The 25,373-nt window shown below is 53.6% G+C and overlaps 2 protein-coding genes across 5 annotated transcripts; both read left to right on the top strand.

Annotated features, from left to right (window-relative positions):
- The first annotated feature begins 1,210 nt into the window (after nt 1-1,210).
- Atp1a3 (ATPase Na+/K+ transporting subunit alpha 3) lies at nt 1,211-17,171 on the top strand. 4 transcript variants are annotated; one of them, XM_076839700.1, is made up of 21 exons: nt 1,211-1,270; nt 1,410-1,613; nt 2,573-2,686; nt 2,805-2,939; nt 3,864-3,981; nt 4,090-4,358; nt 5,931-6,129; nt 6,208-6,317; nt 6,402-6,536; nt 8,349-8,541; nt 8,805-8,980; nt 9,060-9,196; nt 10,077-10,227; nt 10,310-10,478; nt 14,359-14,513; nt 14,590-14,713; nt 15,240-15,385; nt 15,839-15,969; nt 16,383-16,484; nt 16,819-16,904; nt 17,143-17,171. In XM_076839700.1, the coding sequence occupies exons 1-21, from the start codon at nt 1,223-1,225 to the stop codon at nt 17,169-17,171; spliced, it is 2,931 nt and encodes a 976-aa protein (XP_076695815.1). In that variant the 5' UTR covers nt 1,211-1,222. The 4 variants fall into 4 exon arrangements, with proteins under 4 accessions (XP_076695815.1, XP_076695814.1, XP_076695817.1 ...); XM_076839699.1 differs by having other exon boundaries at nt 16,813-16,904; XM_076839702.1 differs by lacking the exon at nt 1,410-1,613 and having other exon boundaries at nt 16,813-16,904.
- Nucleotides 17,172-20,985: 3,814 nt separating this feature from the next.
- Nucleotides 20,986-23,546, top strand: Rabac1 (Rab acceptor 1). Its single transcript, XM_076838311.1, has 5 exons — nt 20,986-21,194; nt 21,446-21,658; nt 21,889-21,986; nt 23,129-23,230; nt 23,313-23,546. Exons 1-5 carry the CDS (start codon nt 21,139-21,141, stop codon nt 23,399-23,401), a joined length of 558 nt encoding a protein of 185 aa, XP_076694426.1. The 5' UTR covers nt 20,986-21,138; the 3' UTR covers nt 23,402-23,546.
- The last annotated feature ends 1,827 nt before the right edge of the window (nt 23,547-25,373 follow it).

Here is a 25,373-nt window from a genome sequence, read left to right as displayed (position 1 = left end):
ACAGACACAGACACAGAGGGAGGAGGAGGGGAAGAGAAGACAGGGTGAAATGAGGAGGGAACCTGGTGGAGACACATGGAGCATCATGAAGGAGGCAGATGGAGGGAAGAAGATAGAGACATAACAACAGAGTGAGAGAAAAGGATGGAGAAAGGCACAGAGACCAGAAAAACTGGTCCATAGAGACAGTCTGAGATACCAAAAAGCAGCACCTTGGAAAGAGATAGGAATCCAAAGAGAACCAGGAAGACAGAAATAGCAGACCCTGGGAGAGATTTCCAGGAGATGGAGACAGACATCATGGAAGAGAGAGACAGAAGCAGAATCACAGAGACCCAAAGACAGAGAGAGAGAGAGAGAGAGAGAGAGAGAGAGAATGAATGAGAACTAAAGTGATGGGAGAAAGACCAAGAGAGAGAGAGAGAGAGAGAATGAATGAGAACTAAAGTGATGGGAGAAAGACCAAGGGAGAGAAACAGCTTTGGAGGGATAAGGATACAAGATAAGAGAGATAAAGAGATGGAGACTAAGACAGCAATAAAACAGACGCACGAATAAATCTGGTGGGATGGATCAAGAGACAGACAGACAGAGGGACCACAAAGTTAGGCATAAAGCCAGACCTAGAAAGAGACAGAGCACAGGAAGTTTGGATGGACCCAAAGAGAGGGAGAGACAGGAAGATACGCACAGAGATAAAAAGACAGAGACAGAGACAGACCCATGGAGTCAGAGAGAGAAAGACAGAAGCCACAGGGAGACTCTCAGGGACACAGTTCCAGAGATGCTTGGAGCCAGAGACTGTGAGGGCAGTCGGATGACCAGACTCAGGGGTTCTGAGAGATGCCCAGAGCCACCAGGCAGAGACAGAGAGAACTCAGTGACAGATGGAGAGCCCCAGAGACAGCCCCACCCCGAGATAGAGAAACACAGGCCAGCAGGAGAGGCAGGGTTCGCAGGGCCAGTGTCCCTCTGGAATCCCTTCTCGCCCGCAGTCTGGTGGCTCTGACAGCTATCGTGTCGCCACCTCGCAGGACAAAAAAGATGACAAGGGCTCGCCCAAGAAGAGCAAGGCCAAGGAGCGCCGGGACCTGGATGACCTCAAGAAGGAGGTGGCTATGGTAAGCCCCACCTCACGCCTGTGCCCTCCAGAGCTCCCCCTCGCCCCGAGGTAGGCCCCATTTCACGTCTCCTCTCTTTCCATCCTCAGACAGAGCACAAGATGTCCGTGGAAGAGGTCTGCCGGAAATACAACACGGACTGCGTGCAGGTGAGGGCCGCTGGGTCAGCACGGGGGCCTGGACCCCGGAGTCTGAGGGAGGAGGGCAGGGCCTGGTGTCCTGGATGCCTGGGTACCAGGGTGGGTTGGGATGCAGGGCTGCTCAGGGAGGGTTCTGTGTGTCCCCCAGGGTCTGACGCACAGCAAAGCCCAGGAGATCCTGGCCCGGGATGGGCCCAACGCGCTCACGCCACCGCCTACCACCCCAGAATGGGTCAAGTTCTGCCGCCAGCTCTTCGGGGGCTTCTCCATTCTGCTGTGGATTGGGGCCATCCTCTGTTTCCTGGCCTATGGCATCCAGGCAGGCACTGAAGATGACCCCTCTGGTGACAATGTGAGTGCTCTCTATCCCCTCCAAAGCCTCACACATTTAGGAACACACCTTACCCACCCCTCAGGCCTCCCGGTCTCTTTAGACTTTCCAAATCCTGCATTCCTCCTCTGACTCTCATAATGACCAATGAGAGAACCAGATCACGTACAAGGAAATCAGAGGCTCGGAAAGGCCAAGTAACTTGTCTAAGGTCACACAGCAGGAGGTATGAGCTGAGGTTCTGTCCCCAGGCTGGGTCATCTCAGCAACCTTAGGGATGGCCACTATCAAGTGGTCACAGCCTGTTAAATACCCCGAGAGTCAGTGAGTGTACTCAGGTAGAGACCCAGGTACTTGCTGATGGGTCAGAGCCCATCTGCCCAACAAAAGACACGATCTCCACAGTTGCCATGCCTGGAGTCAGAGCCACACACAGCTGCAAAGTGGTCCTCGCACATGGGCCTACATATACCTATAGGATGAACACAGTGGATGCACTAGGGCACAGATTCAAACACTACCAAGTGGATCAGACACATGAGCACAGACAGACACACAGATGCAGACTGTCAAACAGAAACAGACCAACAGAGACAGAGACTGCAAGAGAGAGACACAGAGAGATAGAGATCTACAGAGATTCAGTGTCGAATAAATGTAAGGCCAGGTATACAGAGAGACAGACCTAAAGACACATGGACAGACAGTTGCAAACACTCTGATTCTTAAACGTAGGCAAGAAGACGGATGGACAGACAGACACACACATGAGAGACAGTCCCAGAGACTGAAACACAGACAAATACAGGAAGAGGGGCTCAGACAGATAGACACACAGACTCAGATATACAGATTCAAATGAACAAATACAAACCCATTGATAGAAAGCTCCCTTCCCAGAAGCCCCACAAACATGGGGTGGGCACGGGTGGGGAGTGGCTCTGGTGACCATGACCCCATGCCCCTGCCTCTCCCTGCAGCTGTACCTGGGCATTGTGCTGGCAGCTGTAGTGATCATCACTGGCTGCTTCTCCTACTACCAGGAGGCCAAGAGCTCCAAGATCATGGAGTCCTTCAAGAACATGGTTCCCCAGGTAAGGGATGCCCTGGGAAGGGCCAGAAGGGTGTGGGCAGGTGGGCAGAGAGTCATGCAGAGTGACCCTCCAGGCAGAGGGAGTCTGGGAGGTGACTCTTCTCTGCTCTGCCCTACAGCAAGCACTGGTGATCAGGGAAGGTGAGAAGATGCAGGTGAATGCTGAGGAGGTGGTGGTTGGGGACTTGGTAGAGATCAAGGGCGGAGACCGAGTCCCAGCTGACCTGCGAATCATCTCGGCCCATGGCTGCAAGGTGGGCCTGTGTCCCAGCTCTGTCCTCCTCAATCAGGAGTCAGGATCCCAGGCCCCAGCCCTGCTCTCCCAGACCCAGAGGTCCATGCCTCAGCCCCCCTCCCTGAGACCCAGGGGTCCAGGCCTCAGCCCTCCTTTCTCAGACCCAGGGGGCCAGGCCCAGCCCTCCTCCCTCAGACCCAGGGGGCCAGGCCCAGCCCTCCTCCCTCAGACCCAGAGGGCCAGGCCCAGCCTCCTCCCTCAGACCCAGGGGTCCAGGCCTCAGCCCTCCTCCCTCAGACCCAGGGGGCCAGGCCCAGCCTCCTCCCTCAGACCCAGGGGTCCAGGCCTCAGCCCTCCTCCCTCAGACCCAGGGGGCCAGGCCCAGCCCTCCTCCCTCAGACCCAGAGGGCCAGGCCCAGATCTCCTCCCTCAGATCCAGAGGACCAGGTCCCATCTCTGCTCCCTCAGACCTAGGGGTCCAAGCCTCAGCCCTCCTCTCTCAGACCCAGGGGGCCAGGCCCAGCTTCCTCCCTCAGACCCATGGGGCCAGGCCTCAGCCCTGCTCCCTCAGACCCAGGGGTCCAGGCCCAGATCTCCTCCTTCAGACCCAGGGGTCCAGGCCTCAGCCCTGCTCCCTTAGACCCATGGGGCCAGGCCCCACCCCTCCTCCATCAGCTCAGTGGTACAGACCTAGTCCTCCTCCTTCAGGCCCAGGGGGTCCAGATCCCAGCCCCAGGTCTAAGAGACCCTCAGTTACCTTAGGCCTTGGCAAGTAGTCTGGTACCCTTCACACCTTCATGTTCCTGTTCTCCGGCCTCCCAGATGCCACTGGCCCAGCTGGGCACCTCCAGAGACACAGACTTCACCCTAATCCCCCCCTGGACACATGCCCTCTAACCCTGGGCCCTGGACTGAGCCTTATCTCCACTGCCCCCACCTGCAGGTGGACAACTCTTCCCTGACCGGCGAATCTGAGCCCCAGACCCGCTCTCCCGACTGCACACATGACAACCCCTTGGAGACTCGGAACATCACCTTCTTTTCCACCAACTGCGTAGAAGGTGAGCGGGGCATGCTTGGGACACCCAGGTGGGCAAGCAAGGGGATGGGCCTCAGGGATCAGCCTTCCTGAGCCTCATCTCACCTGACCTAACCCTCTTATCCTATAGGCACGGCTCGGGGTGTGGTGGTGGCCACTGGTGACCGCACTGTCATGGGCCGCATTGCCACCCTGGCCTCAGGCCTGGAGGTGGGCAAGACGCCCATTGCCATTGAGATCGAGCACTTCATTCAGCTCATCACCGGTGTGGCCGTCTTCCTAGGCGTCTCCTTCTTCATCCTCTCCCTCATTCTCGGGTACAGCTGGCTTGAGGCTGTCATCTTCCTCATCGGCATCATCGTGGCCAATGTCCCAGAGGGTCTGCTGGCCACTGTCACTGTAAGGCTGAGCTCCAGGGGCTGAGGGAGGAGGGGCAGGGCTTGGATGGCTGTGTTCTTGATAAGGACAGCTTGGGCCTCCCAGTCCTGAATAAAGAGGGGCCTCCTAATCCAAATGAACAAACAAAACACAAGCAAACATCTTAAGAACCACTGCAGGACTCAGAGGTCTGCGATACTATCACGTTAGTTAACTCACAAAATTAAGATGTGCACACTCATGCAAAAAATCTGAAGAATAGGTCAAGTTCAAAAGTAAATGGTCTCAGCTGGGTGTGGTGCCTCGTGCCTGCAATCCCAGAGACTTGGAAGGCTGAGACAGGAGGATTGCAAGTTTGAGTCCAGCCTCAGCAACTCAGAGAGGCCCTGTCTCCGATAAAAAGCGTTGGGAATATAGCTCAGTGGTAAAGCACCCTGGGTTAAATTCCCAGTACCAATGCGGGGACGGGGGAAACCCAACAAACACATGTGTAAAAAAACAAATGGTCTCCCTCCTACTACCAGCTATCAGTCCACCTCAGTCCCCTTAATGTTGTTTTCAAAATACATGGAGCCACTCTAAGAATATTATTCTGCTCCTCGATTCCCTTATTCTACTTAATGTGTGGTGCAAGACTTGCCACATTAGCATATTCAAAACTACCACACAGCCAGGCATGGTGGTGCACATATGTAATCCCAGCCACTCAGGAGGCTGAGGCAGGAGGATTGCAAGTACATTGTGAACCTCAGAAACTTGACAAGACCCTGTCTCAAAATAAAAAGTAAAAATGTTAGGGCTGAGGATATAACTCAGTTGGTAGAGTGCTTGCCTCACATGCACGAGGCCCTGGGTTCAATCCCCAGCACCACAAAAAATAAAAATTAAAAAAATGGTGAAGATTCCAGAAGCTTGGGAGGCTGAGGCAGGAGGATCATGAGTTCAAAGCCAGCCTCAGCAATTTAGCAAAGCCCTAAGCAACTCAGCAAACCCTGTCTCTAAATAAAATATAAAAAGGGCTGGGGATTTCACATGGTGCCTAAGTGCCACTGGGTTCAATCCCTGGTACAAAAAAAAAAAAAAAAAAAAGATCCACATGTCAAAAGGCTTTGCTGGTGTATAATACATGCACAAAGGACTGCATATACTGTGAACATGCAATTTGATGATGCAAATGGTCCCACATCATCATGTCAGCTACTCCCAGGTTGAGTCCCCCAGCAGTCCCCTCCTGACCTTGGGACTCACAGCCCACATTCAGTCATTTAGTTGGAGGCAGTGATAATTTATCCTTTTATACAGATGCATAGTGTTCCATCTCTGATTTTCCCAGTATCTCCTTTCTCTGAGTGGACTCTGGTTGTTTCAGTTTGGCCTATTATAAAGCTTGCGACTGTGAACATTCTAGTGTGTGTCTCCAGGAGCGCATAGGGCCTGTTTCTGTGGGTCTGTACCTGGAGGGAGGAGTGCTGGGTGGTACTGTTCTTTTCAGGCCACCCAGAAATCTCCTTGGGCTGGGCAGGTGGGCTGTGGACATTGGTCACCCTGCACCAGCTGCCACCTGCAATTCACCTGTGCTTGCACGTCCCCCAGGTGTGTCTGACCCTGACTGCCAAGCGCATGGCTCGGAAGAACTGTCTAGTGAAAAACCTGGAGGCTGTGGAGACCCTGGGCTCTACATCCACCATTTGCTCAGACAAGACGGGGACCCTCACCCAGAACCGCATGACGGTGGCCCACATGTGGTTTGACAATCAGATCCACGAGGCTGACACCACTGAGGATCAGTCAGGTGGGTGGGGGCCCAGGGAAGGGGTGGTGGGCACCCGGCCTTGGGAGCCCCTTACTCACATGCTCCTTCCACTTTCAGGCACCTCCTTCGACAAGAGTTCACACACGTGGGTGGCCCTGTCCCACATCGCAGGACTCTGCAACCGTGCTGTCTTCAAAGGCGGTCAAGACAACATCCCTGTGCTCAAGGTGGGTGCAGCCACCGCCTCCCCTTGGCCCCCTGTCCTCCACTCTGCCCCATGCTCCTGCCCTAACGACACTCTGTCTCCACAGAGGGATGTGGCCGGGGATGCCTCTGAGTCTGCCCTACTCAAATGCATCGAGCTGTCCTCCGGCTCTGTGAAGCTGATGCGTGAACGCAACAAGAAAGTGGCTGAGATCCCCTTCAACTCCACCAACAAATACCAGGTACAAACTTGGGGCTCTCCAGGGCGGCCTGCCTGGGCCTCGGTTTCTCTATGACACCTGGACAGCAGTCGCCTCTGCCCTACTGTCCTGCTTTGGGCAAGATACTAATCTTTGCATAGCCTCAATTTCCCCATCTGTAACATGGGAAGACAGTACCCAGCCTGTGGGGAGGGCGACTGGCTGCACCTGAGCGTGAGAGGCAGCATGAGATCTCTGTTGAAGGGAGACGCAGAGGGGCAAAGAGCTCTGCCCAGCAGAGGGCGGACACCAGCCAGGGACCTTGGCCACAGCAGCAACTTTCACACCTTCATCAAGTTTCTTTTTTTGATCAGCCACCACATTGACAGTGTTTTAGATCCTGTGGGTGCTCGTGGTAGAGAGTAAAACAGTGAAGTTCCTCCTCTCTGGAACTGACACTCTAGTGCTGGAAGACAGGGAATGACAAAGTCATGAGGAAATACTGTGCTGAGGGAGGGAGCCTTGCAGGTATCTGGGGGAAGGGTGTTCAGGCAGCAGATGGTGTGTGCAAAGGCCCTCAGGCAGGAGCATGGCTTGTCTGAACAACATCCTGGAAGCTGGATTGGGTAGGAGGTGAGGCCAGAGCCCTTGGGGTCTCTTGGACCATGGCGAGGACTTGCTGTTACCCTGAGGAGGATGTGAGCCAATGAGAGGGCTCTGAGCCGAGGAGAGACAGGACTTGACTCACATCCTTTTAAATAGCTTTATGGAGATATAATTCGCATGCCATGATCATCTATTTAAAGTGTGGAACTCAACAGTTAGTGTATTTATTCACAGATACACGTACCACCTACATAGTCAGTTTTAGAGCATTTTTATCACCTCAGAAAGAAACCCTGCACCCCTTAGCTATCACCACCCCCTCTTCCTCCACCCTCCTAGCCCTAAGCAACCACTAACCTACTTTCTGTCTCTATGGATCTGCCTATTTGGGACACTTCATAAAAATGGAGTCATACAACACACGGCCTTTTTTGTCTGGCTTCTTTCACGGAAGCATCTTGCTTTCAAGATCTAGCCATGCTGTGTATCCGAGCTTCCTTCCTCTTGGTGCTGGACCAGTGTTCTGTTGTATGTGTAGACCACACTGTGTTTACCCACTCATTCACTCGCAGACCTTTGGGTTTCCACCCTTTGGCTCTTGAGTAGTGCTACTGTGGACATTTGTGGACACGTTTTTGTGCAGACACGCATTTGCATTCCTTTCTGAGGTTGCCAGTTTATATCATAATCTGTTCAATTTTGGGGGAAACTCTCAGATTTTTGTTGGTGCTGGGGATGGAGCCCAGGGCCTCATGCATGCTAGGCAAGCTCTCTCCCACAAGGCTGCACCTCCAGCTGACTGCCACGGGAAGGGGAGATCTGGGGATCCCTGTGTTGGATGATGGTAGCTGGGCCATGGGTGGGGACAGCAGCCGGTGGGGGGAGGACAGTCCAGACTTTGGGTGCATTTTAGAGGCTAACTGAGCAGATTTAGCGCTAGTTCAGGTGAGGGAAGAGAAGGACTAGAGTGAGGCAGAGAGAGAGGGCAGGTAACCCACTCTGGGATTCCTGAAGGAGACAGAGATGGAGAGACAGAGGCAGGAAGAGCAGAGAGCTCCCTAAGACTCCAAGAAACAGAAAACATCTGTCTAGGGGAGAGCAATGTGGGCAGTGCCCTTTGGGGGAGCCCCGGTGGACATCTGTCCTTCCACCATGGCTCTTTGGGGCTGGGACAGTGCTCTCCCGTCTGGGTGTGGTGGCCTCCAGCTTCCCGTGTGGCTGGGGCACATCTGCCTCTGTGCTTCTCAGCTATCCATCCATGAGACCGAGGACCCCAATGACAACCGATACCTGCTGGTGATGAAGGGCGCCCCCGAACGCATCCTGGACCGCTGCTCCACGATCCTGCTGCAGGGCAAGGAGCAGCCACTGGACGAGGAGATGAAGGAAGCCTTCCAAAATGCCTACCTGGAGCTCGGGGGCCTGGGCGAGCGCGTGCTCGGTACGCACTGTGGGTGGGGCACGATTGTGGGGCAGGGGCTGGGCCAGTTCTTTGGGCTCCTTAGGGCCAAAGAGGGGTGTGATGCTGCCCAGAGCTTGGCCTGGCTCAAAAGAGGGACTCCCAGCATGCACTGCGGCTGAGTGGCTTCAGGCATGGATGGAGGAGAGGGGAGGCACCTTTAGGAAAGGAGAGTTGACTTGCTGGGAAGATTGATGGCCCGGGATCCAGACAGCTCATGTCCACAACCCTGACCCGGCCTCCAGGTTTCTGCCATTACTACCTACCCGAGGAGCAGTTCCCCAAGGGCTTCGCCTTCGACTGTGATGACGTGAACTTCACCACAGACAACCTCTGCTTCGTGGGCCTCATGTCCATGATTGACCCTCCCCGGGCAGCCGTCCCTGACGCCGTGGGCAAATGCCGGAGCGCAGGCATCAAGGTATGGCCGGAGGGAGCTGGGGACTACAGGGAGAACACTGGGGGGAGATCAGACCGACCCTAAAGAGCAATGCCTGCAGGTCATCATGGTCACAGGCGATCACCCCATCACAGCCAAGGCCATCGCCAAGGGTGTGGGCATCATCTCCGAGGGCAATGAAACTGTGGAGGACATCGCCGCCCGACTTAACATCCCCGTCAGCCAGGTCAACCCACGGTGAGCCACCTCGCTGAGCTGGGGACACAGGAGAGCTATCAGGGCCATCTCCACAAGGCATCTGTCTGGTCCAGCTTCCCTCTGGGCTGCTCACCCCCTTTCTTTTGGGGATTCCTCTGTTTGCTCAGCACCTGGGGCCCATCCAGGTGCTGCCTGGTGTGAAGGTGGCTGCCTGGTGCCATAGCCACAGGGGTTAGCACGGTGTGGATCACCTCCCAGCATGGCCACTCATCACCGTGTGACCTTGGGCAGGTCACTTAGCTTCCCTGACCCTCATTTTCCTCCTCACTAGGGCAGGGGTGAGGCAACTAGGGCTGGGGGTGCAGTCAGTGGTAGAGCACTTGCCCAGCGTGCACGAGGCCCTGGCTCCATCCCCAGCATCAAAAATAAAATAAAATAGGGGCTGGGGATGTGGCTCAGGGGCAGAGCACTTGCCTCCATGTGTGAGGCATTGGGTTCAATTCTTAGCACCCCATATGAATAAATAAATAAAGGTCCATCAATAACTGAAAAAAATATGTATATACATGTGTGTATACATAGACACATATTAAAGTGCTGAAAAATAAAATAAAATAGGCTGCCTAACAATTGCTATCTCAGAGGATTTGATGGAGCCCCATACGTCCTCATGCCCACCTGTGGCTGTCACCTTTCCTACCTGTCTAGTACCCACAATCCTCTACCTCAGTGCCCCTCAGTCCTTCCTGAGGTCTTCCTCCTGCCCCACTCCCCCATGTACCTTCATCTCTGCCCCCCAGAGACCTCTTCCTTTCTCAGCCCTGAACTGCTGGCTCTCCTGTCCATGGTGCTGCCCATCTGTCTCTTTGTCTGTCCGTCTGCCTTGTCCTGGAACACTCATTCTTCCTGCTCTTCTCAGGGATGCCAAGGCCTGTGTGATCCACGGCACTGACCTCAAGGACTTCACCTCTGAGCAAATCGACGAGATCCTACAGAACCACACTGAGATCGTCTTTGCCCGCACCTCCCCACAGCAGAAGCTCATCATCGTGGAGGGCTGTCAGAGACAGGTGGGCTCTGACCTGGGTCTGAGGGGGGAGGAGCTGGGGGACCTGGACCCCTGGGTCTCACCCTCACCCTCTCCCCTGCCAGGGAGCAATTGTGGCCGTGACTGGCGATGGTGTGAACGACTCCCCTGCTCTGAAGAAAGCTGACATTGGGGTGGCCATGGGCATTGCTGGCTCTGATGTCTCTAAGCAGGCAGCCGACATGATTCTCTTGGATGACAACTTTGCCTCCATTGTCACGGGTGTGGAAGAGGGTGAGTGGCTGGCAGTGACTCTGGAGACTTGGGTCACTGAAAGGGCCGGGAGGGTGAGGAGAGCAGTCCGGAGATGCAGGGACTGCAGAGTGCAGCGGGCACCTGAGCTTGCCCTTTTCAGTCCTCCCTGCTCTCTGGCTCAGAGCTGATGCATTTCCGGGTCCCTGTGTGGCCCCGCACAGTATGGTCTGGTGGACCAGGCCGACTTGGAATCATGTAAAAGTCCTCTCCAGTGCAGCCACTGGGAAGCACACAGTCCTGGAGGCTCTGGAGGCCTGGCCTCTCCTGGGCTGGGGGTTCAGCTAGTTTCCCTAAGTGGGCAGGGACAAGGGAATGGAATCAGTGGGCCATGCTGGGAGTCCCCACATGCAGGGACAGGAGTCACAGGCAGGGGGAGCTGTCCCCAGCAAGGTGGGTGAGGGGTGTGTGGCAGGTGCAGGCTCCTTCTTGTGAAGGGGCCAGTTGATATTTCATTTTTTTCTGATCATCAAAAATAATTCATCAGTATAGAAAATGCAGAACTACAGAAAACCTCATACAGAAATAAGTGCTATTTGTGCTTTGGTGATTTTTTTTTTCTATTTATCTCCCCCATCTGAAAATGTGGCTACTGTAAAAAAAAAAAAAAAAAAATAGTTCACAGTGAAACCAACTCCAAGTGACAAGTGCCCTTACCCTCATCTCCTATGTAACAAATTAAGTGCCCTTACTCTGTCTCCTGTGTCCCCAACCCCGGCTAACTTTCCAGTCAGCCATCTTCTATGCATGTGCAGTGCACATGCCCACAGATCCCATTCCCATTCGGTCCAGATGCTCACAGGCTCCTACCATGTGCACCCTGCAGATGCCAGGCGTGCAGCTGTGAGCAGTGCAGATGTGGTCCCTGCTCTCCCAGGTCCAGAGAGACCCCCTTACTCAAGGCAGCCAACAAACACATAATTACAACTGTGATAGGTGGGAAGAAAACAGGGCTCTGTGAGAGCTAATTACAAGAGTCCTATCCAGACAGAGGACCAGGAAGGACTCTCTAAAGGGGAGGCAGGGAGTGTAACTACCTTTAGGGGAAGTTTCAGATACCGAAAGTAGAGTGGATGGCATCGTGAATCCCCTGCTAGCTCATCTGGTTTCTTCCCCACCCACTGCCACGCTCTGGTTTGTGTGGAAGCAGACCAAGTCGCCCTTTCACCCATGAGCAGTTCCCCCATGAGGAAGGGGTAGTTGGTGAGGAGCAGCACGTTGCCAGGAGAGAGAATGGCTGTCAGGTGGGGGCACCCAGAGCTCTTCATTACACAAAGGTGACCAAAGGATCCAGTCCTCTGCAGCCATCGGGGCCTAGACTTTTTATTTTTTTAACTGATACATGAAAATGACACCTATTAGTGGGGTACCATGTGATGTTTCCATATATGCATACATGGTGCAGTGTTAAAGTCAGGTTAAGCATGCGTGTCTCCTCAAACACTTGTCATTTCTTCATGGCAAAACCATTCAGTATCTTTTCTAGTTTTATTTATTTATTTGTACTGGGGATTGAACCCAGGGGTGCTTGACTACTAAGCTACATCCCCAGACCTTTTTATTTTTTTAAATTTTGAGACAGGGTCCCACTAACATGCTAAGGGCCTTGCTAAATTGCTGAGGCTGGCCTCAAACTTGCAATCCTCCTGCCGCAGCCTCCTGAGTCACTGGGATTGTAGGCTCCTCACCAACTACCTCTTCCTCACAGGGGAAACGCTCATGGATTGTAGGCATGTGCCACCACGCCTGACTCTTCTAGCTTTCTGAGATATGCAATACATAATTGGTATCTGGAGTCACCCAGCTGTGCAAAGAAGGCACACCAGAGTTTCCTACTACTCCTTCCTTCCTTCCTTCCTTCCTTCCCTCCCTCTCTCTCTCTTTCTTTCTTTCGTTCTTTCTTTCCTGGGGATTGAGCCCAGGGCCTCAGGCACACCCTTAGCCCCTTACTCCTCTAACTGTAAGTTAGCACTTATCAATCAGTGTCTCCCCATCCTTCCCCATGTCAACTTCTATGGGGTCACCTTTGTGTGTGTGTGTGTGTGTGTGTGAGTGTGTGTGTGTGTGTGTGTGTGTGTGTGTGGTGTACATACTGGGCAAGCACTCTACCACTAAGCTATACTCCCAGCCCTGAGGTCAATATTTTTAGATTCCGTATATGAGTGAGATCATATGGTATTTGTCTTTCTGTGCCTGGCTTATTTTACTCCACATAATGATCTCCAATCCATCCATGTTTTTGCAAATGACAGAATTCCATCCTTTTTCTGGCTGAATAGTATTCCATTGTGTTTGGACCACACTTTATTTATTCCTCCATTGATGGACACCTAGGTTGATTCCAAGCCTTGCCTACTGGGAAGAGTGCTACAATAAACATGGCAATGCTGATGTCTCTTCAATAGACTGGTTCCCCTTCCTTTGGATATAGACTCAGGAGTAGGATTGCTGGATCATGTGGTAGTTCCATTACTAATTTTTTGAGGAACCTCCAAACTGTTTTCTATAATGGCTGTACTAACTTACATTCCCACCTACAGTGTGCAAGAGTTTCCTTTTTCTCCATGTTCTCCCCTTTTAATCTTTTTGTTAATAGCCAATCTTAGATGATAACTTAGTGTGGTTTAATTTTTTATTTTTATTTTTTGGTACCAGGGATTGAACCCAGGGGTGCTTAACCATGGAGCTACATCCCCAGCTCTTTTTATTTTTTATTTTGAGACAGGGTCTCTCTAAGTTGCTAACACTGGCCTCAAACTTGCAATCCTCCAGCTTTAGCCTCCCAAAACACTGGGATTACAGGTGGGCACCAGGGTGCCCAGATTATTTTTTATTTATTTTTTGGGGGGAAGGTACCTGGGATTGAACTCAGGGGCACTCGACTAAGGAGTCACATCCCCAGCCCTATTTTGTATTTTATTTAGAGACGGGTCTCACTGAGTTGCTTAGCTCCCTGTCATTGCTGACGCTGGCTTTGAACTCGCAATCCTCCTGCCTTTAAGCCTCCCAAGATTCTGGGATTTCAGGCTTGCACCACTGCACCTGGCTTATTATTTATTTTGAGACAGGGTCTCATAAGTTTCCCAGACTGGTCTTCAATTTGCCACTCTCCTGCCTTAGCCTCTGGGGTTACAGGTACTTGCCACTGTGCCAGGCCTGATCCCATTTTTGATGTATAAAACACTTACCTGAGTAAGGTGATGACAGATTTTGGCACACATACACTCCTGAGTGACCACCAGGCTCCAATCACTAGAGAAAACACACCCACCTCCCATTCAAGTGTGTCTCCTCCCAGTCTGTATCGCCCTTCTAGAAATAGCACTCCCCTGACCTGCAGCTCCATGGATTCATGGCAGACCTCAGCTGCGTGGGAGCACAGTCTGGAAGCTCTAGGGTCTGGCTTTTCTCACTCAGTAACACCTGAGATTCAGCCGTGGGGTGGCTGCACCCGTGGCTCCTTTCTTTCCGTGCTGGGCTGTGTTCCGTGGTCTGGATATTCTGATTCTTTCACCCACTCACCTGCCATGGCACTGGGTTGGCTCTGGTTTTTGGCCGTTATGAATCAAGCTATGGTGAACGTTATTGAACTTGATTTCTTGTGTACATAAATGCTCATTTCTCTTGGGTATAGACCTGGAAGTGGGGTTACAGGGTCAATGGAGAAGGGAGATGTTTAGCTTAGACAGAAACTGCCAGACAGACATCCACCAGTGGTGTATTTCAAGATGGTTGAGCAAGGGCAACGTGGTCACAGGTCTGTGTGTGAAGGTGGTAGGTGGGTGGGTTGGAAGGGAGGGCCAGGACACGAGGCTCCCTGGCAGGAGCGTCCAAGCTCTGAACCAACCCCTGTTCTCCACAGGCCGCCTGATCTTTGACAACCTGAAGAAGTCCATCGCCTACACCCTCACCAGCAACATCCCCGAGATCACGCCCTTCCTGCTCTTCATCATGGCCAACATCCCGCTGCCCCTGGGCACCATTACCATCCTTTGTATCGACCTGGGCACAGACATGGTGAGTCCCATGGCCACCCCTAGGCCTGGGAGGGCAGAGTCCTCCCATCCCTACTCACCCAGCCTCTCCCACCCAGGTCCCTGCCATCTCCTTGGCCTATGAGGCTGCTGAGAGCGACATCATGAAGAGACAGCCCAGGAACCCTCGGACAGACAAGCTGGTCAATGAGCGACTCATCAGCATGGCCTATGGGCAGATCGGTGAGGGCTGGGGCCACCCACTGACGCTGCCACAGCAGCTCTCAGAAGCCTGGTGCTCACTTAGCAGGGTGGAAGAGGGGCAGGATCAGCCTGGGGGCTCTCTGGGAGCAGGGCTGGAACCCCACCCTCTCTGCCTGCTCATCCCTGCTGTGTGCAGAGTTCTAGAGGTGCAGGACAGGAGTTCCCGGGAGTGTTCTAGCAAAGCAGAGGCTTTGTGGCAGTGGCCAGAGACCTGGGGAGGTCATTCCTCCATAGAGAGCCTAACAGTCAAGCCCAGGGTCCTCAAGGATGTTACAGTATTCAGGTGGCCTGGGTCAGGTGGCAGAGAGCTCCCAGGTTATCCACTGGGAAGAGCCCCTCCCTGAGGTCCTTGACCTGAGTGGCCATCTCAGGGCCTCACCACCAAGATCTCCAGATGACATGGCTTGGGCAAGAGGACCAAGGCAACCCACAGGCCACCAAGAGTCTCAGGGTGCGCTGGCACATGAGCTCTGAGCTCTCCTTGGCACCCTGCTCTCCTCCCCAGGAATGATCCAGGCTCTTGGTGGCTTTTTCTCCTACTTTGTGATCCTGGCAGAAAATGGCTTCCTACCCAGCAACCTGGTGGGCATCCGACTCAACTGGGATGACCGCACCGTCAACGACCTGGAGGACAGTTACGGGCAGCAGTGGGTGAGCAGGGCTGGTGGGCATCCTCCAAGCCACAGAAGAGCCTCAGGCAAGCTGTCCCGGCCACGTAGGGGTCAAATTCTACAATGACCGCTCCACCCCAGGGGCAGCACCAGACCCTTGCCCAGCACATGGGGTGTCCTGAGCTCTGGGCCCAGCACACTCTAGGTGACATGTCCTAACTGCCAACCCTCCTGACCCTGCCAGCCCTTCTTCCCTGTTTCTGTCTGTCCCTTCTAAGCCTGGCTGCTGTCCCTCCTCCTCTTCCTGATCCCTGGGAGACCACCAGGAGCCCTGACCCTTTCTCTTTCCTCAAACATCTGCCTCTTGCCCCAGAGCTATGAGCCCCGAGAGGGGAGACACATCTGAGATCCTGGGGATCCCATGCAGGGAGTGGGGCAGTAGCCTGGGCCACGGTCACATGATGACACCTGCATCCTTGTGGTTCCTCCACAGACCTACGAGCAGAGGAAGGTGGTGGAGTTCACGTGCCACACGGCCTTCTTTGTGAGCATCGTGGTGGTCCAGTGGGCGGATCTGATCATCTGCAAGACCCGGAGGAACTCAGTGTTCCAGCAGGGCATGAAGTAAGGGCCAGTGCCACGAGGAGGCCGCGCAGCCATCTGCCCTGTCCCTCTGTCTGTCTGTGTCCCTCCCCTTGCCTCTGAGCTGCCTTCTTCTCAAGGGTCACGTGTGCAGGTCCCCAGACCTGCTTTGCCTTTTTATACCACTCACTGCCTCTGTGTGTCTGTCCCTCCCTCTCTTTCTGCGTCACTCTCTCTCCACGTCTCTGTCTCTGTGAGCCTCTCTCCCTCTCGGGGAAGTCTCCTCTCTGGGTCTCTGCACCTCTCTATGGACACATCGCTGTCTCTGGGGCTGCCTCTCTCCATCTGCCGCTTGCTGTGCCTGCGTGTCTGCATCCTTGTCTCTGTCTCTGTGGGCTGGGGGTGCCGGGGTGCCGGGCTTCCTGGGCCAAGCCCTGCCTCATCTGTGTCTCCAGGAACAAGATCTTGATCTTCGGCTTATTTGAGGAGACGGCCCTCGCTGCCTTCCTGTCCTACTGCCCTGGCATGGATGTGGCCCTTCGCATGTACCCCCTCAAGTGAGTGTCCTGGGCCCCCAGGACCCGCCCATCTGCACACCCTCCTGGAGCCCTTACTTAAGGGACGTGCTCACAGACTGAGCCGCCAGCCCCAGGCCTCAGCCATGGATCTCTGGCCCCATCTCTCCCATGTCTCTCTGGACACCCTATGTCTCCCCCATTGCCACCTCTGTTTTGATGCCACCAACCTTCCCCCATAGGCTATCCTCATGGAGGTGCAGGAAGGGGACTCTGTAGCCCCCAGGCCCCAGAAAGGGCCCAGGGCCCAGAGGGTTATGGGAGACTAGCCCTCCCATCGCTGGACTCACGCCCTCCTCTCCCTCTGCAGGCCCAGCTGGTGGTTCTGTGCCTTCCCCTACAGTTTCCTCATCTTCGTCTATGACGAAATCCGCAAACTCATCCTGCGCAGGAACCCAGGGGGTGAGGCTGTGGGGTGGGCCTGGGGGGCAGGCCGGAGGAGCCTCCAGGGGGCGCTCATACATGGGGCATCTCCCTCCATCACCTTCCGAAGGCTCCTTCCCTCTCTTCCTCTTCCCATCCCTCTTTCAGAGGGTGTCTGTGTGTCTGTCCTTTTCGTCTTTGTCTTCACGTCATGTGTACTGTCTCCCTCCCTCCCTTTGCCTGTCTCCATCTCTCACTCGCCTCTTTGTCTCTCCAGGTTGGGTGGAGAAAGAAACCTACTACTGACCTCAGCCCTGCCACGTCGCCACCCCCTCCCTATCCCCCAAGCCCAGGACGTCCCCTCCGGACCCCCCATTTTGTATTCTGGGGGAGGGACCCTCTCTCCCTGTGGTCCCCCCTTGGCACCCCCTCGATCACCTCTCGCCCCTCCCTCTGACTGGCTTCTCTCCTCCACGGCCCTGGCCTCCCTCCTCCCTCTTTTCTGTGTCTCTCTCCCCTCCTCGGCCCTCTCCTGCCTCCCCCAACCCCCTCCCTGGGCTCTTTTTTACTCCCCCTCAGCCACCCCCCACCCCCCAACGGCTGATGCCATCTCTGGTTCTGGACAATTATCAAATATATCAGTGGGGAGAGAGAAGTGGGCCTTGTGTTCTGCTTGCTTTCTGGCTGGGGCCCTGGGTGGGATGGAGTCCTCTCTCAGGGCTCGCTGCTGGGTGATTCACTTGAGCCCACTTTAGCCTGACACCCACCACTTGGGAGTCATGGAATCTCAGGGTCACAGGATCATTCACAGAAGTTAGAGGAAGAGCAGCTGGAATTGGCCAGGTGATGGGATTATGGGGTGAGGACAGGGAGATGGAGGGGACTCAGTCTTGGGATGGCAGAGGTGGTGGGCCTTGTGTTGGAATAGGACCCTAGGAGACCATGATGTGATGATGGCGATGATTGTAATTCATTGACACCCCTTCTAAAGCACTCTGAGTGTCTTAGCTCATTTAATATTCACAAGGTATGAGGCACAGAGAGGGAAAGCAATTTGCTTATGGTCACACACCTAGGAGGCAACACATCTGGAATCTGAAGGGAGGCCATGGCAGCTCTATGCTAATCTGTACTGAGATCACCTTTCATACAGTAAAGTGCACAAATCTTAAGGTTATAGGTCAGTGATTTAAAAATTATGTTTGTGCAATCATCGCCCCAACTGAGGTGTAGAAAGAACATTTCCATCCACCTAGAAAATTCCTTCATGCCTCTGTCCAGTCCACCCTCTCCAGACGCAACTGCTTATCTGATTCCATTGCCAAGTTGTGGCCAGGAGCTGAGAGCCCCTGGGAGTGTGCATTCGCCACGCACAGACAACACCCGAAGGAGAAGCTCTGGAACAGAGTGAGGAGGCAGCAGGAGCACGGGGGCCATGTGATCCCAGGACAGAGCCTGGCCCTGGGAGTAGCGGAGCTACATAAGCCTGGACCTCTCCTGGGACCCCTTACAGATGGCTTTATTGATCCATTGAGGGAAGATGCACTCCCAGGCCCAGAGAGGGGTTACAGAGCAGGGTCCATCACCCAGGTTTCTTCTGGCTGCCTGTGCTAACTAAGATCTTCCTGCCCTCTCAGCTCCACTTCCTTAGAATCCAAGAGGCAGGAAGGAAACCTCAAGCTGAAGGGACCTCAGGGTCAGGGCACCCTTCATCTCCCAGCACCTGCTAATTCAGTCAATCTGTCATAGGTCCCTTTCCCAAGGACCCCAAATTCCCATCCCTTACAATGTCTCAGCCTTAGGGTCCTCTCTCCCACCCTGTTTCAAAGGGCTCCTTTCCTGAATGTTCCTTTTTTTTTTTTTTTTTTTTTGGTACCAGGTATTGAACTCCCAGCTCTTAACCCCTGAGCCACATCCCCAGCCCCTTTTTTTAATATATTTTATTTTGAGACAGGATCTTGCTAAATTGTTTAGGGCCAAAGTTGCTGAGGCTGGCTTTGAACTTGTGATCCTCCTGCCTTGGCCTCCCTGGCTGCTGGGATTCCAGGCTCCCAAATGTTCCTGTGTCCAAGCCCCAACTCCCAAAATTACCTTATCCCAAGAGCCTCCCACCTCCCCACAACACCCCTCTCTCTGGAGCCCGCCATCCGCCTCTCCTGCAGCCCCATCTCTGGCCGTGGCCGAACGATTTGGCAGCTCAAAGCCTTAGAGCAAGTATGTCCTCTGCATGGAGCAAGAACCAGTGGGTTACGGAATGAAGGGCTTTCACTCCACTCACATAAGGAAATTCAGCAGCTTCCACAACAAAAATAAAACTCAGATTTTCCCAGACTGACATGGGAAGAGGCAGCTGGGCATTTACCACTAACTTATTTCCCAAGATTCCTCGGCCCCCTGGAAGCTCTGTGCCCTCCCACCAACATTAATGCAGGCCAATTGTACATTCACAGTCCTCCACTGAATTCTGAAGCAAGGCTGGACCAAGGTGGAAAATCTAAACCAAATTTACTGACAGCCTCTGGACAACAAAGAGACCCACCAATAATCAGTTACTGGCCACTAATTAGCCAATCGGGTCTTCAAAGCATAGTTCTTTCAGCTTCATCTTGGGACCCAAACAATAGGGGGACCTCTTGGCCCATCCCAGCAGCCCCTTTGACAGGGACTACCTTCCTTAGCCCCAGGAATGCCTCCCAGCAGGCCTCAAAGTACAAAGGGATGTGGACCTTGGAAGGCAAGAGTTAGGGTGCAAAGATTCTTCTGTATCCCCACATAGGTACTGCTGAATAGCCCACCGGGCTTTGGAGAATTAAGATCTCAGCCTACTAGAGAGCCCAGGCTTCCCCACCCACTTTTCTTGAGGCCCCACCCCTCTTCCCACAGATCATTCAGGCAGGCCATGGAGGAAATTGTTTAAAGACAGAATACAGCCCCTGTTTGCAACACAAGCCATTCTTGTGTCCAAGGGAGAATAGCCCAAAACGTGTTACTTCTGTTCAAGGAGGCTGAACTCTAGAAAAACCCAGAATACTCACGATAATATAGTGGTAATTACACTGTCTACATTTACTGAACAGCATCATGATTCTTTCAAGAAACATCTAATTGAAACATCATAACCCCATGAGTGTGGTATCATTAGGATCCCCTAGTCCAGATAAGACACTGAGGTTCAGAGAGGTGACTAGGTCAAAGCCACAAAGCCTGGATTTTCTCCTGAGTCTGACTCCATAATTCTAGCTTCCTCTTTAAAAATTCACAGAAGCAGGCTCAGAATTTGTGCTATGTCTCCTCAAACAGTAGTTGTGTCCGCGGAAAACAAAAAAAATAAATAAATATTAAAAAAAAAATTCTCTCTTTAAAAAAAAAAAATGTGATCCATGAGCCAGGCTGGTGGCACATTCCTATAATCCCAGCAACTCTGAAGGCTGAGGCAAGAGATTGCAAGTTTGAGGCCAGCCTCAGCAATTTAGTGAGACCCTGTCTCAAATTTTTAAAATAAATAATAAAAATGCAAATGAATGAACGCCACCCTAGACTTGCCGAATCAGAACATCTGAGGCTGCAACTGGGAAGCAGGGTTGTACCAAACCCTCCAGATGTTTTCTTCTTGTTCTTTGGTACCGAGGATTAAACCCAAGGTCGCTTAACCACTAAGCCACTCCTTGCGCGCGCGCGCACACACACACACACACACACACCGCTTTTATTTTAATGTTTTTATATTGAGACAGAGTCTTGCTAAGTCCTTAGGGTCTCACTAATAGTATTACTCAGGTAAGTCTCGAATTTACAATCCTCTTGCCTCAGCCTTCGCATCACTGGGATTACGGCGTGCACCACCGCGTCCCGCTCCAGATGTTTTTTATGCCCTTTAGAGTCCGAACGACACTATGCACTGTCCCCATTATACCCTCCAGGACGAAGGAGTACACGACGCCTACTTCTGCCATTTGAGCTCCCATAACGCCCTCGTGGAAAATACATTCCACTCCAGAAACTACAACTCCCACAATGCCAAGAGGCGCTCACCGCATTCTGAAACTACATCTCCCAAACTGTCTTGCGAGTCAAGCCGGCACCATAGCATCCGCCCTGCCTGATGCCGCTAGGACTACAACTCCCACAATGCTCGGCGGCGCAACTACCGCACCCTGCGGCTCCGAGCGGCGACACGTCGGCTCCGCAGGGTGAGGCCGGGCTCGGGCGGGGCCCAAGGGGTCTGCAGGGCTCCGGGCTGGTTACAGCAGGTATACCCCTTCACGACGCAGACATGGCGGGCCAGAAGGATCAGCAGAAGGATGACGAGGCGGAAGGGCTGAGCGCCACGTGAGTGAGCTAACTCCCCTGACCCGAACCGCGGGAGTCCCGGACCCCAGACCCAAAAGAGGGTCCCTTATCTCCTCTTCAGGGACCCTGGATCTAGGCCCCCAGCACCCTCCTCCCCTGGGATCCAGGAGACTTGGCCCCTTCCGGGACACTTGCCTCTTGGACTCCGGAGTCCAGCCCCCCTACCCCCTTGTTGGCCACGGGTCTGAACTCCCAGCCCGGTCAGCTGCTGACCTGACCCCGCCCCACAGGATCCTGCTGCCAAAGCTGATTCCCTCTGGCGCCGGCCGTGAGTGGCTGGAGCGGCGCCGAGCGACCATCCGGCCCTGGGGCACCTTCGTGGACCAGCAGCGCTTCTCGCGACCCCGCAACCTGGGTGAGCTGTGCCAGCGCCTGATACGCAATGTCGAGTACTACCAGAGCAACTACGTGTTCGTGTTCCTGGGCCTCATCCTGTACTGCGTGTGAGTGTCTCCCTAGACCCGCCCCCCACCGGCTGGTCCCATTGCCAGACCTGGTCACCAAATGCCAGGTCTCTACTCCCCCATCGATCTGGCCAGGGTGCAGTGTGACCATATGTGATCCTGCCTTCTTGTCCTCAAGACATAACCTTCACCACTGGTTCAAAGCCATGGCCCCCTGGCAAGCAAAACCCCAGAGGCCTGAATGCTGCTTCCCTACGCTCTTCTTCCAGGATGACATCCCCTATGCTGCTGGTGGCCCTGGCTGTCTTCTTTGGAGCCTGTTACATTCTCTACCTGCGTACACTGCAGTCCAAGCTTGTGCTCTTTGGTGAGAAATCCCCAGCCCAGATGGATCCCTCAAATTCTGGTTTGAGAGTCCCAACCAAATCCTTGGAACCCAAGTCTGCCCTAGCCTTTGTGTACTCTAGTTCCACAAAACCTAATACTTAAAACGTCAAGCACACCCAGTGCCCCCACCCCAAACCCAGAGATACCCCGGAAACACCACCCACCACCCAGTTCCTATATTTGTGGAAAGCATCAACTGCAGGGGCCTACATTGGACACCAGGTGGCAACCTTATACAAGCGTGGATCTTTTCCCTCTCACTTTTTTTTTTTTCTTTCTTTCTTTTTTTGGTGGTGGGGATTGAAACTCAGGGGCACTCCACCACTGAGCCACATCCCTAGCCCTATTTTGTATTTTATTTAGAGGCAGGGTCTCACTGAGTTGCTTAGCATCTTGCCTTTGCTGAGGCTGGCTTTGAACTCATGATCCTTCTGCCTCAGCCTCCCAAGGCTCTAGGATCACAGGCAGGAGCCACCCTACCGGCTCCCTCTCCTTTCTTGCTTCCTGGGGTGGGACCTAGAGGGGGAGACTGAGGCCTATGGCTCATGTAGCCCCAGACTGATACCAAGTAACATTGGGAAGAAAGATGCCAGGGGAAATTCCACACAGGGGAAAGTCCAGGTTTCTGTGGGGATGTGACAACAGTGGGCTGGGGGTGCAGGGCATGGGAGGAAAAGCACGGCCACAACTTGACTTGTCAGGTTGCTGTCATGGGAACATGCAGACCTGACTTTGTAGTCATATCAGAAGCCAGAAATCTGTACTTTTATGTGAAATCATTCAGTGTATTTTTGTGAAACATCTCAAAGAACACATCCTCAGGTTAGACTAGGACCTGGGGCCACCAGTTGGAGACTCCTTGTCTCTGTGAGTGGAGGTTGGAGTAGGAGGCTAGAGGCTCCTGAGGAGGCAGGGCTGAAGAGCAGAGACTGCTGTATGCTGGTGGTCAGGGGATACTAGAAAAACTAGGCAGGGCCCGGACACAGATGGCCTCGGCATAAGGAGTTTGGATTGGTTCCTGAAGCTTCCGGAACTTGTTATGCTAAATTGTCAGGGGGCAGCAGAGGTTACTGTGGGAGAGGGCATGGGTTAGAACAGCTGCTTAATGACATCTGTCCCCAGGCCGAGAGGTGAGCCCCGCTCATCAGTACGCTCTGGCTGGAGGTGTCTCCTTCCCCTTCTTCTGGCTGGCCGGTGCAGGCTCCGCTGTCTTCTGGGTCCTGGGTAAGTATAGGGTCTGGATGGCTGTGGGTGGGCCATGGGGCCGGCCAGGGAAGGTGGCCCTGAACTGCCCATTTCCCTGCAGGAGCCACCCTGGTGGTCATTGGCTTCCATGCTGCCTTCCACCAGATCGAGGCTGTGGACGGGGAGGAGCTGCAGATGGAGCCAGTGTGAGGTGTCTTCAAGGCCTTATGGCCTTCAGGGCCAGCTGACCCATCCCTGTCCATCCCTGTCCCACACTGTCCTGCTGCTTGGGCCAAGGCTGCCTCCCAGGGAGGGGTTCCACCGTTAGAAATAAAGCCGTTGCAGTCCTCATCCAGCAGACATTTCCCAGTGTCTTCTGTGAGTCTCCAGAGGCTGGTGCTGGGAATAGCACAGAGAGCAAGATGGGGGCCCAGGTGTGGGGGGCACAGCGAGCAAGGTGTAGAGGGACAGGATGTCACAGGGTGGTAAGTGCTAAAGGGAAGAGAGGAGCTGAGAAGGAAGGCTGTCCAGGGTTCCCGAGATCACCCCTGGTTCAATGATGTGCTAGAACGACTCGGGAATCAGCACATAACTGTCCTCAGAACTGTGACTTATCAAGAAAGCACACGAAGCAAAGTCATTAAGAGGAGAAGGCACATGGAGCAAGTTAAGAGCAAACAGGGCAGGAGCCTCCCAGGTCTCTCAGGTGGCCACACAGGGCAGGCTGAATTCCTCCTCCAGCATCGAATGGTGACGACGCGTGAGATGTCAACTGCAAGCCAACTGAGACTCAGTGTCTGATTGTTACTGGGGGTGTCCACATCAGCACCCTCTGTGCCCCCACTCCAGGATTGCAGAAGAACTATCACTGGCACAGTCTAGACAGCGAGCCACACTCAGGGACTGAGGATCCCTCCTGAAATCCAGGTTCCCAGACACCAGCCACGGGCCAGCTGGACAGCTGGCAGAACTGCTCAAGGACAGCAGCCTCAGCCAAGTGTTAATTTTCTACTGCAGAGAAAGTTCTGAAGTCAGTGCAAGTTAAGGGTTAAAGAGGTTGCCCCGAGAAGGCCTCCCTAGGTGACCGTGGGTGAAGACCTAAACTGAGTGGAGGGGCAGTCGCAGATCTTTTCAACAAAGACTGTTCTGGGCAAAGGAGGCAGTAGATGCAAGGGCCCGGGCCAGCAGCACACTGGAGGTCAAAGGAGCCTGGAAAAGGCTGTGGGCTGGAGCCCATGCAGCAGGGAGGCTTGGGGGCTCCGACTCAGACTCAGCAAGCTTTTTGTGAAACATCTCAAAGGACACATCCTCAGCAGTTGGCTTTTCATTGTAACATGCGGACTCCACCACGTGGGAACGCTGTCAAGGGAGAAAGGCACTTGATCAGGAAGGGGCAGGTGTATAAAGTCAGGAAATGAGGACCGGAGAGAGGCCTGGGGGCTGGGAGCGGAGCTCAGTGGAGGAGCGCTTGCCTGGTGAGTGTGAAGCCCTGGGTTCCGTCCTCAGCACCCCAAAACAATAAATAAAGAGAGCCCTCTAAACAGGACCAGCCTGGGGCCCGGGGGCTGTCTTTGAGGCAGTAGCATGTCTGTGAGCCCCTCGGGACACAGTCAAGTGCATGGAGAGTTGTGGTGGAGTCTCCAAGGCTTGGTAATGTGGCCCTTGGCCTCTCCAACCTGGGGCCCATCACCCAAACTCACTGTGTCATATGTCCAGCCTGTTGATCCACAGCTGGAGGGGACCTTCGTTGGTCTGGAATCCAGCTGTCAGGTAGGCCACCAGGCATGTGTGTGGACTGTGCTCAGTGCACCAGGGCACCGCTGGTGCAAACAAACCCAAAGTGTCAAACAAAACCCTAGATTTCAGAGACTTGGTGTGTAAAGGTTGTAAAATTTCTCATTAATCATTTTTATGTTGATCATGTGTGTTGGAAGGATGCTATTTTGGATACGTTGGGTTAAATTATTATTTTCACTTGTTTTTTGTTTTATTGATTTTTAAAAATTTTTTTTCAGTTGTAGTTGGACACACAATATCTTTATTTTTGTGTGGTGCTGAGGATCTAACCCAGTGCCTTACACATGCAAGGCCAGCGCTCTACCACTGAGCTACTGTCCCAGCCCTGCTTTATTACTTTTAAAAATGTGAGCCAGGTACAGGGACACACACCTTTAATCCAGCT

Source organism: Callospermophilus lateralis, chromosome 18 (genome assembly GCF_048772815.1).
Source record: "Callospermophilus lateralis isolate mCalLat2 chromosome 18, mCalLat2.hap1, whole genome shotgun sequence".
Lineage (NCBI taxonomy): Eukaryota > Metazoa > Chordata > Mammalia > Rodentia > Sciuridae > Callospermophilus > Callospermophilus lateralis.
Note: the sequence above shows the minus strand (reverse complement) of the source record. Positions and strands in the feature narration are given on the sequence as shown.

Coding starts and splice junctions, on each gene's coding strand:
- Atp1a3 (XM_076839699.1), top strand. CDS start 1,223: ATGTCCGTGGAAGAGGTCTGCCGGAAATACAACACGGACTGCGTGCAG. Junction 3,982..4,089: donor TTCCACCAACTGCGTAGAAG/GTGAGCGGGGCA, acceptor CTTATCCTATAG/GCACGGCTCGGGGTGTGGTG. Junction 16,905..17,142: donor CCTGCGCAGGAACCCAGGGG/GTGAGGCTGTGG, acceptor TTGTCTCTCCAG/GTTGGGTGGAGAAAGAAACC.
- Rabac1 (XM_076838311.1), top strand. CDS start 21,139: ATGGCGGGCCAGAAGGATCAGCAGAAGGATGACGAGGCGGAAGGGCTG. Junction 21,195..21,445: donor GCGGAAGGGCTGAGCGCCAC/GTGAGTGAGCTA, acceptor CCCGCCCCACAG/GATCCTGCTGCCAAAGCTGA. Junction 23,231..23,312: donor CGCTGTCTTCTGGGTCCTGG/GTAAGTATAGGG, acceptor ATTTCCCTGCAG/GAGCCACCCTGGTGGTCATT.